Source organism: Protomyctophum parallelum (genome assembly GCF_964188405.1).
Source record: "Protomyctophum parallelum genome assembly, chromosome: 13".
NCBI classification, from domain to species: Eukaryota; Metazoa; Chordata; class Actinopteri; order Myctophiformes; family Myctophidae; genus Protomyctophum; species Protomyctophum parallelum.
In genome coordinates this window covers 15,416,487-15,427,037 of record NC_139708.1, presented here as the reverse complement: position 1 = coordinate 15,427,037, position 10,551 = coordinate 15,416,487, and the positions used below count along the sequence as shown (strand labels likewise).

The window sequence follows — 10,551 nt, the reverse complement described above, 5'->3', positions numbered from 1 at the left end:
GAGGAAGCACTGCCCAAAGACGTTACTATGCTGCTGTGCAGATCTTTTTACATCCCCAAAACAGTATGGTGGTTGACATACTCTAGTCCTATACTAGACACTTTCTGCTGTAGTTCTTCTCCAGACTTCATCGGCTAGGCTTTTCAGGCTGTCCAAACATCAATGGTTTGTAATTCTTTCACATCTTCATCATATTTGTTCCTCTGTGAGTCTCTAGTCTGGTCTGAGAATACATCTGTTGTTCCGGCATCTCCCTGAATGTTTTTGTCTCTTAGTTGCTTGTTGGGAGTTGGGGTGGTCATATTATCGTCCAAAAACATGTAAACACAATAGATTATTTGTTCCTCTCCAGATAGGAGTCTCTTTTTTTTTTTAAGAACGCTTCCACATTTAATTGAAAGTTTAAAAGTGTGCTCATGGTCCTCTCCTATCAGGTAACTCACTTGTCACAGTTGACTGTCTCTAACCATCTTGCCTAACCATCTTGCCTCTGTTAGCTTTGGAGGTTTTTCTCCTCCTGCCATCATCATAGAGAAGTAAGCAAGTGGTCCAGCAGGTAACTCATGAAACAACACATTCTCCATTGACACATCTCTTTAGTTTGAAACTGCTAAGTCACTGAACGTTTTCTTTTCTCTGGTTGCCAGATACTCTTTGTGTGTCCTTTGGGATTGGGGCACTGCTCTAAAAGAAAGATGTGGTGTTTTGACCACTGTGACAATGTTAACAAGATATAGCGCTAAATGCCACCCACCTCGCCAAGAGACACACAATTGTCATCATCAAGTGGGATGACACTGACGTTGTTGCATTTTTCTTGTGTTATATACATACACCCTAACTGACAAAGGCCAGACTGTACAATCAAAGAGAGGTTTTTTGGCCACCCCCCCTCCCCCTCCCCCTTTTCTTTATACAGTACCACTTACTGGTTTCAACGTTTAGATCATTTAATTTACCGCAGGGAATGATCTCAAGATCTGTTTGAGGAACCTGCGTCCATACATTGGTTACCATGGGTCTCCTAGTGCATCACGTGTCTTTGATATTCATCCTGCTGGTAAAAGGTAAGAACCTAATTCCAATTTGAAATCAAGTGTTCAATTTAGACTATATTCAAAAGAATAGTTATGGTGGTTGAAAAAGAAAGCTTCCGGGGGAAGTACATACTCTAGTCCTATACTAGACACTTTCTGCTGTAGTTCTTCTCCAGACTTCAGTTCTCTCCTCATGAGATGAGATAAGGCTGGGGTTAGACAACAAGGTTAGATGGCATATACTGTAGCACTATCCTGGTGTCTGCCTGTTCTTGATCACTCATCACATCGGCTAGGCTTTTCAGGCTGTCCAAACATCAATGGTTTGTAATTCTTTCGCATCTTCATCATATTTGTTCCTCTGTGAGTCTCTAGTCTGGTCTGAGAATACATCTGTTGTTCCGGCATCTCCCTGAATGTTTTTGTCTCTTAGTTGCTTGTTGGGAGTTGGGGTGGTCATATTATCGTCCAAAAACATGGAAACACGATAGATTATTTGTTCCTCTCCAGATAGGAGTCTCTTTTTTTTAAGAACGCTTCCACATTTCATTGAAAGTTTAAAAGTCTATGTGTGCTCATGGTCCTCTCCTATCAGGTAACTCACTTGTCACAGTTGACTGTCTCTAACCATCTTGCCTAACCATCTTGCCTCTGTTAGCTTTGGAGGTTTTTCTCCTCCTGCCATCATCATAGAGAAGTAAGCAAGTGGTCCAGCAGGTAACTCATGAAACAACACATTCTCCATTGACACATCTCTTTAGTTTGAAACTGCTAAGTCACTGAACGTTTTCTTTTCTCTGGTTGCCAGATACTCTTTGGTTGTCCTTTGGGATTGGGGCACTGCTCTAAAAGAAAGATGAGGTGTTTTGACCACTGTGACAATGTTAACAAGATATAGCGCTAAATGCCACCCACCTCGCCAAGAGACACACAATTGTCATCATCAAGTGGGATGACACTGACGTTGTTGCATTTTTCTTGTGTTATATATACATACACCCTAACTGACAAAGGCCAGACTGTACAATCAAAGAGAGGTTTTTTGGCCACCCCCCCACCCCTCCCCCTCCCCCTTTTCTTTATACAGTACCACTTACTGGTTTCAACGTTTAGATCATTACATTTACCGCAGGGAATGATCTCAAGATCTGTTTGAGGAACCTGCGTCCATACATTGGTTACCATGGGTCTCCTAGTGCATCACGTGTCTTTGATATTCATCCTGCTGGTAAAAGGTAAGAACCTAATTACAATTTGTGTTCAATTTAGACTATATTCAAAAGAATAGTTAGAATTATAACTCATTTAGACCTGAGGCCGATTGTGCCTTCATTTATATGTGCCTAACTCTACTGTCCTAACTCTGCTGATTCACCCTGCCTTATTGCCAATGTGCAAGCATGCTTTACAGTCAAAATTAAGTCAAATAAGTTGACTTAAAGCACTTTTCGCCTAAGTCATGGAATGAAACAAGCATTCTGATAGGCTGAGGACATGGGCAATAAGGCCCAGTGAAGCTGCAGTGTGGAGAGTAGCTGAAGAGTAGAGTTAGGCAGAAATTATTATTAACTTGGCCAAAAGAATACGTAGGCAATTATGCTATGAGGCTATCGATATGTTGCTATATACAGTATATAGCAACAGCTATTGTTACGAAAAGCACTATGTAACTTTTTAACAAATATATAACTACATAGTGTTGCTTTAATTAATAGTGATAAAGGTAACCTAAATCATCTTTAACCATGCTTAGAACGCATACAGTAGGGATGCATTGTGAGCTGAAATGATTTTGAACATTTTAGAACGGTTTTGGAAGTTATTAATAATAATAATAAATTATATCTAAGGCGCCTTTCAGGGTTCCAGCGCAACCCTGAAACCCTGTAATTATGTTCCAGTTGGTTGGCAGTACTTGACCACTCCCTATTCTGGGACAACCATTAGCCGGAAATTGCAGATCTACAAGCTCACAATGTGGCTGCGAAGTGTTTAACATTGTAGATCGTCTATTTTCGACAAAGAAAAGGAAAAAAGAGAAGACCAAGTGCCGAGCCAAAGGTCAAGTTTATATTAAGGCCCAGGGTTTCTTTAAGTTTAAACACACATTTAACATGAATAAATATGAAGTGGGAGTCTAGAAGAATTAATCGAGCTTTCAAACATTAATGACTTCAATGCGGAAGGCGTTCTCAAAATAATCTTTTCACTCCGATCAGGAGAGGAAAAATATTTTTTTGTTTTTTGACAGACGACCAGGAACTACACATCTCAGGGGATACAAATTTGTCAAATCAAAGAAGGAGGTTCTTGACAATCAGTGGCAACATAGCTGCACTTTGTCTTTTTCTTTTTGCAATGACATACAGTTCAGGTCCAGAGTCAGACTCACAGTTCTTGGCAGAAGAAACCAAAACCATTGAAGAGGACAGCCTAATCGATTTAATGAGTGATCAAGAAGAGGTGGACTCCAGGATGTGGATGTGTTATATACCATCTGACCTTGTTGTCTCTAATCCAAGCCTTATCTGCCTGCTTTTCACAAGGAGAAAAGCAGTGGTGGAAAAAGTACTTACATTTTTTACTTGAGTAAAAGTATCAATACTGCTACTACTATAATATAGAACATAGAAATACAAGTAGAAGTCCGGAACTCAAAATGTACTTGAGTAAAAGTGCAAAAGTATTGGTATCAAAATGTACTTAAAGTACCAAAAGTAGAAAGTACTCATTATGTAGAATGTTGCCATTTCACAACTTTTCAAAAAAAAAAAACTTTTGAAAATAGCAGATCTACAGTACAAGCTCACAATGCATTGCATCGCAACACAACGTGAGCTTGTAATGGCTGTAACTAGCGGTCATCTTGAAAATGTAGGAATTCTGAGTGGCCCGAGGTTGATTATCAATTAGGGTCATATATGAAGGTGATCTGTGCCAAATTTCATGTCATGAACTATATAGTATTAAAATCAGCAATTTCCCACCTGACTAAATCACCATGGTTTTCACGCCCAAAACAGCTATCAACATAACTTCCACATAGACATTTTTAGTAGCAGTTCTTGTCCAGTGTACTGTACATGCCATCCACCTCGCAGAGACACGAGTCGCCAAGTGTGATAACACTGACGTATTTGTGTTGCTCTTGCAAGTTTCAGCAAGGCTCAGCTTCCACCCTAACACACAAAGGTAGACAAAGAGAGGTTTGTGCAAATCAAATGGGGTTGAGTATATATAGGCCTAATACCACTCTAGAAAAGTTGAGGTATGTACTGGCAACCACCTCTCAGACATACCATTACCTGCCTCTCAACTGCCCCGACTGAAGATTAATTTAAGAGAGCCATGTACAAACTGCTGTTTGGTGCCACAGCCATAACAAAAACAGTGCTCTGGAGTCTAGAGGGGACAGGCTGTGGTAAGTGGTTGACGGAAGGAGTCATGGATCCAGCAATGAATACAGAAACACAAAGGAAATGTGAGAGCTGCTGTATATGTGAATAACCCTGTCCAAATATTGTGATGTTCTGAATTCTGATCCTTATTTCTGTAATAAGGTGGACACTGTCCCTTTTGGAGACGTCAACATGTTTCTGGTTTATCCATTAAAAAAACTAGTCATATTAAAGTTATGGTTTTTGGTAGGAATATTAAACAAAACTAAAGCCTTTTTGTATTTGCTATTTGTATAAGTTGTAGGCTGCAAGGACACCTTTAAGCCATTATTATCCACATGAAACTGAAGTGTCAGTTTTCTGTTAGATTTAGGATTTTGATAGAAGGCGTCTATAGGATTCTGTTCATGCAAATCCCACAAACAAGTGTTTACATTCATGCAAGACCTGGAGCCATAGTGCACTGTATTCAAAAGTATTAAATAATGTCATAATGTTCATCTGCAGGTTGTTTATAAATCCTTTTCCTTTCCACTTCCTTTTCAGCTTCTCAAGCACAAAGGGTCGGTAAGCCCCTTTTAATGTTTCAAGATATTGTGTGTGCGTGCGTGCGTGCGTGCGTGTGTGCGTGTGTGTGTGTGTGTGTGTGTGTGTGTGTGTGTGTGTGTGTGTGTGTGTGTGTGTGTGTGTGTGTGTGTGTGTGTGTGTGTGCGTGCAAATTCCCACGGTTGGGCAATGGTTTTTGTGTGAAATGTCAGAACAGAGCTTGACCAACGAGGGGTGGGAGGTATGGGGGGTTGAGAGGGGTATAGGGAGGCACGGAGGTGCCTGAGGGTGCATATAGCACCCTAAGTTGCAAAATGTGCACCCTCAGTTTATGTTCTATGTAAAGTTATGAAAATATCAAAAATAACAAAAATATATTCGGAATATTATAATTGTCATATAGAGATATCAATGATCAAAACACGCAGTTTTACCCAGTAATATTATATAGCCACAGCCCACAGCCAGCCTATATTATCTCAATTGCTCGTTGTCGTTGCAGCGCAGCTCCAGTCTAATTTCCCAATTTACAATCACCTGCCTGCGCAGACAGACAGTGTCAGTAGCCTGTTATTCAGCAGTCAGCAGTGGGCAGTGGCACTACGGACAGAGCTGTTTAGTGATTTGAATTTTGACCCTATACCTCGTCCTGAGTCCTGTTGTGTTTTGTTGTGGTAAGTAAAATCGCGCAAAACAAAGTGATTCAAACTAAAGACCAAATATCTTCCCTCTCTCTCCTCTAGATGTGAATGCGCTCTCCCCTCCACCTAAACTCGGTAAGCCTGCCCCATATACCACCACACGTCCACACCCGCCGCCGGTTGATTTGGGGACAGAGAAGCCAGGAGCTACAAACAAAAAAAAAACTTTTATTGCTTTCCATGTCGGACATTTCACTTAGGCCTACTTATTGGGCTGCAATCTATTGACTGGTTCAGTTGGAATTTAGCTGTCATATTTTGTTCTGCTGGTTTTATTTGTCATGTCTGTCTGAAACAGGCTATTTTAGGCTATGCTATAGGCTTAATTATTTTTCACTATTAGGCCTACATTTTTTGTATCATTGTAGCTGTATAGCAACAGAATGGTGAACTTAATTGGTGAAGGCTTTTTGAACGAGCGAGATGCGCGCTCTCTGTCTCTCTCTCTCTCCACTGCTGAGCTGCTTAAATAAATGCTGCCTATTCTGCATAGGCTGCATTCAGCTACGGTATTCATTGTTTAATCAATCAACATATGGCAACAGGCTGATAAACACTTCTCCAAACCCCCACACAGTCAAATTTCTATCCTTTTTGCCCTTATCATTCTTACTTTATTATGTTCTCATTTTTTTTTATTCCTGACGTTTCTAATGCAGCTCTTTTCTCTTTCTCAGGGATCTGCGGTAAGCCCAACCCAACCTTCAACTCGAAGCCTGAACGTACGATTACACCACGATTTGGTCGTCCAGATGATGTTGTGAGCGCTGGCACGTGGCCCTGGATGGCCAGCCTGCAAAGAAATGGACAGTTTCTGTGCGGTGGTACTTTGGTGGCAGAAGACTTTGTTCTGACTGATAAAGACTGCTTTGAAGGGTATTTTATGCTTCTCGTTGTGTATTAACCCCTTTCAAGCAAAAATGTTCACATATTTTCTAACCGTCTCAAAAAGAATGAATATTTCAAATCACAATTTTCACTACAGGACACCATCATGCAACAAAATAAGACCATACTGGTGTCAATGTTGTTATCTTCTGACAACTTCATCCACATATCGTACATAAACTTACTGTAGACCATTTTCCTGGCTTACTTTTTAATATTTTGCATAATATTTATGCAAAATGTGACAAAAGTATTATTTCAATGAATAAATTACGGTAGTCAATGATGGCTAAACCTGCAGAGCGATTTTCAAGATTAAATTATACTTTGAAATGCACCAAGCGTATAACCCATTCAATTGAGGAAACATCTGTGTTATTTTAGATTTTAGCTATATATATATATATATAGCACATTGGTTCTCAAAGTTTTATTTCATACTTTGGGTATTCAAACATAGCAGATATATATACAAGCTCATTGCGCGTCACTTTGTGCCGCACTATGAGCTTTTAGATTTTCTATTTGCTGTTTTGAAATATTCGTGAACATTTGTGAAAATCTTTGCTTCTGGTGGTGCCTGGTGTATTTTGAGATGGGTCGGTGGCCAAATACAGTACATAGGCCTACAATTCTGTGGGTCCTTGAACAAGTTTTGAGCACTGCTCAGCCACTGATAAGTTTTTCAGAAAAGTATTAATAATTTCCATAAATATATAACATCTAAGAAGTAGTGAAAATAGCAGATCTACATGCTCACAAAGTGGCGCAAAGTGACACGTGAGTTTGTGGATCTGCTATTTTCACTAAACATTTTTACCCTGCATTTTCTCCCTATAGATTTCCAACTTTCATGGGTCAATTCCAAATCGATAACAAGCAATTGACCGTGACCCTCGGCCGCTTGGTGCAAAATGGCGTCAACCCAAATGAAGTAACAGTGAACGTGACCGCCGTTAGGTTCAGTAACCAGGCTGGAAGCAATGCAGCACTTCTCAAAGTGGTCAAAACCACGATGAATGACTTCATCCAACCAGTCTGCCTGGATCTCCCTGGCAGATTTTTGCCCGTAGGGATGAGGTGTTTTGCACTTGCTTGGGCTACGCCAGGAGGCATCGTGCCAGGAGGCGGTAAGTAAAGCCTGTTTCATAGGCCTACTTCGTCATTCTAGTATGTTGCACACTTAGAGTATATATTATATACTCTATGGTTGCACACCACAAAAGGCTGCTCCGCAAGCCCACAGCGCGCCACCTCTGCGGCGCATTGCCAATTTGCGGATTTGCTATTTTGGTCATGTGACACCTTTGTGCGGCGGAGCATTACTTAGGTATAACGGTCATCTTGAATGGGACTATTGTTGGATGAAAAGATGTTACAAGGCTGTTCCAAAACATTATGTAGTTTGGAAACTCAGGATACATGGTTGACGATACGATACATGGACAATATTGGTTCATTCATGCCGTTATGATCCGATAATTTTAAATTGATACAGTAACTATTTAGCAAAGAAATTAAATCTGTGTGCAATGTGTGGAATGGATAGTGCAGGATTGTTAAGGGAAACATTTATTATTATGGATAAATAAGTACACACAGTGATTCTCTATCCATGTATCTATCCATGTATCCAATGTCCATGTATTTGCCACATGGACATTGTATTTGAACACAGATAATAAACACATTTATCGATAGACCAAGCTTAACGATATCGAATGGAAAAGTAATTAAACCCCTCTTTTTCTACTTTTCAAGTACTTAGTATTGACACAATCGATTATTTGCATTGCAAAATGACACGATATGATATACAAGGTCAAACTATATGTTGCTATTTACATATCGATATACTTTGATTGAAATTAAAATGGATTTTTAAATGCAGTTACTGTATTGTCACACCCCTATAGTTTTGTATGGGCAATCCAATGACCAGCTCTTTATACAATGTTTATGACTTGCATGATGGCATCTCTTTCCTTTTCAGCTCCATCCATTCTGAAGGAGTTCCGGCCTTTTGTACATGACACTTGTAATGGGTTCAACGTTCAGCCTGACGAAGTCTGTATGACTGGTATAAATGTCAAAGGGGTAAGAAAATCCTAGGCCTGCAGGTTATGTGGGTCTAAAGACTGATAGCTTCCCATAGCTTACTCACGAATTGAGTACAATGGACCACAATGGAAACAAGCCGCCGGGGCTTTTGTCTTATGCTTTTAGGATAGCTTGTGTTGTGACTGTACTGTCTGTGATTTAACTACCAGATTGTAGTATTTTATCAATCAGCCATTATATTATGATTGGGCACCGCTGCTGTTAATTTCCATTCCAGGTCAATGATTCTCCGCAATCGTTCATTGTGATTTTCTTTGTTTCTCTACAGGCTAAAGGTGGTGGCCCGGTGGTGTGTAAAATTGACGAGTCTTGGATTCAGGTTGCAATTCTGACTCTGAAATATGTATCCAGCGTTACCGTTGACGCTATAGGGGATTTCGGTCCTGCTGGAGGATTCCGTCCTCCTGTCGCCAACGATGTTGTTGCTCCTCCAGGAGGAGCAACACACATGGTCCTCCAAAAAACCTCTCGTTTCAGGAGCTTTCTGATCGCCATGGCGCAAACTTTTCCTGTAGCCTTGCCACCACCTATCACCCGGAAGCCTCGCGTGGTTGTTACTCATCCGACTTCTCCGCCTGTCATTCCTTTGGTGGCTGTCAGCAATGCAAATGGGATCCACCTCTCCCTCCTCCCTGCCCTGTTTTTCTTTGTTCAGCTGGTTTTGTCTGTAATGCAGTGGTTTTAACTGGAGAGGTTCATAATCTTTCGATTGCTGCAGGTAGACTGTACTTTAAGGACAAACTTATTACACATGAAAAGCAAAATGATATGTACTAAGAATTATTCATCAATTCTTTTGTCATTGACTTGTCTTTTACATGCATTGTCCCCATCTAGCACTGTTGGTATACCTATCATGAATAAACATAACTATTCTCAACTTTTGCCAATGTTTGTGTCTAACTGAACCATTTAAAATGTAATTATTTATTGAATGATTGACCTTTTTATTGACGAAATGCATATCTCTGCTGTCAGGCAAAAAATATTAACAACAATGTTTTAAGAACAACACAATACTGCCTCATCAAAGTTGGTATTGTGACTTTATAGGTCTAGTGTTGTCAGATACTTGAATGTGTCCTTACACTATCATGACTTTACAAGAAAACAGCTCAAGTGGTGGTAAGAGGTTTTTGATCTTGTGGTTTTGAGGATCCAATGGAGCTTTTTAATACTTTTCATTGCTTGACTATTTGTACAACACAGACGGTGCTCCATTAGCACTGATTCATTCAAAGTAATTAAAAGTAGAAAAATGGAGATAGCTGGTTTCTGCCTGACAGCAACATATACACAAACTTATATGTGCACTGTACACCTGTCAAAAGGATAAAGCACAAGTAATTTATTTCCATTGTGGTACTTTGAGTGCCCAATGTTGGGAGGGAGGGCGGAGATAATTGTCAAAACATAAGATGAATGTATACATTCAGATCAGTGGCCTTCTGGTTGAGTGTCAGCCCAGCCCTGAAACGGGGAGGTTGGCGTTCGATCCCCGGCTGGGTCACACCAACAAGTATATGGGACCTTGGTGCCTCCCTGCTTGGCACTCACTCCACTCAGCATCAAGGGTTGGATTGGGGTGAGTCCCTGCGGCATGTCATGTGTCACCTCACGAGTCACGCTTGGCAAAGGGGCGATATGACCTGTTACCGCTGTCTCCGCAGGACAAAGAGGAGGGCATTTAATAAACAATTAAGTTGACTAGACTAGAGGAGCCGGAGAACCCCCAAATTGATATTTGCTGTATTTAGCCACGGCACGGACCCCTTTTGAAAACAATTCATGCAATTCATTCATTCAGATTTTACAGAGGCCAGTTTCGAATTGCAGCCATCCGTATAGGTGCCCTTTGAG

The 10,551-nt window shown here is 40.5% G+C and overlaps 1 protein-coding gene across 1 annotated transcript; it reads left to right on the top strand.

The window, feature by feature from the left end:
- Window positions 1–2,158: 2,158 nt before the first annotated feature.
- On the top strand, window positions 2,159–9,523 carry LOC310869075 (serine protease 27-like). Its single transcript, XM_083779660.1, has 7 exons — window positions 2,159–2,272; window positions 4,982–5,002; window positions 5,725–5,757; window positions 6,360–6,558; window positions 7,411–7,700; window positions 8,564–8,667; window positions 8,960–9,523. Exons 1-7 carry the CDS (start codon window positions 2,221–2,223, stop codon window positions 9,374–9,376), a joined length of 1,116 nt encoding a protein of 371 aa, XP_083635786.1. The 5' UTR covers window positions 2,159–2,220; the 3' UTR covers window positions 9,377–9,523.
- The last annotated feature ends 1,028 nt before the right edge of the window (window positions 9,524–10,551 follow it).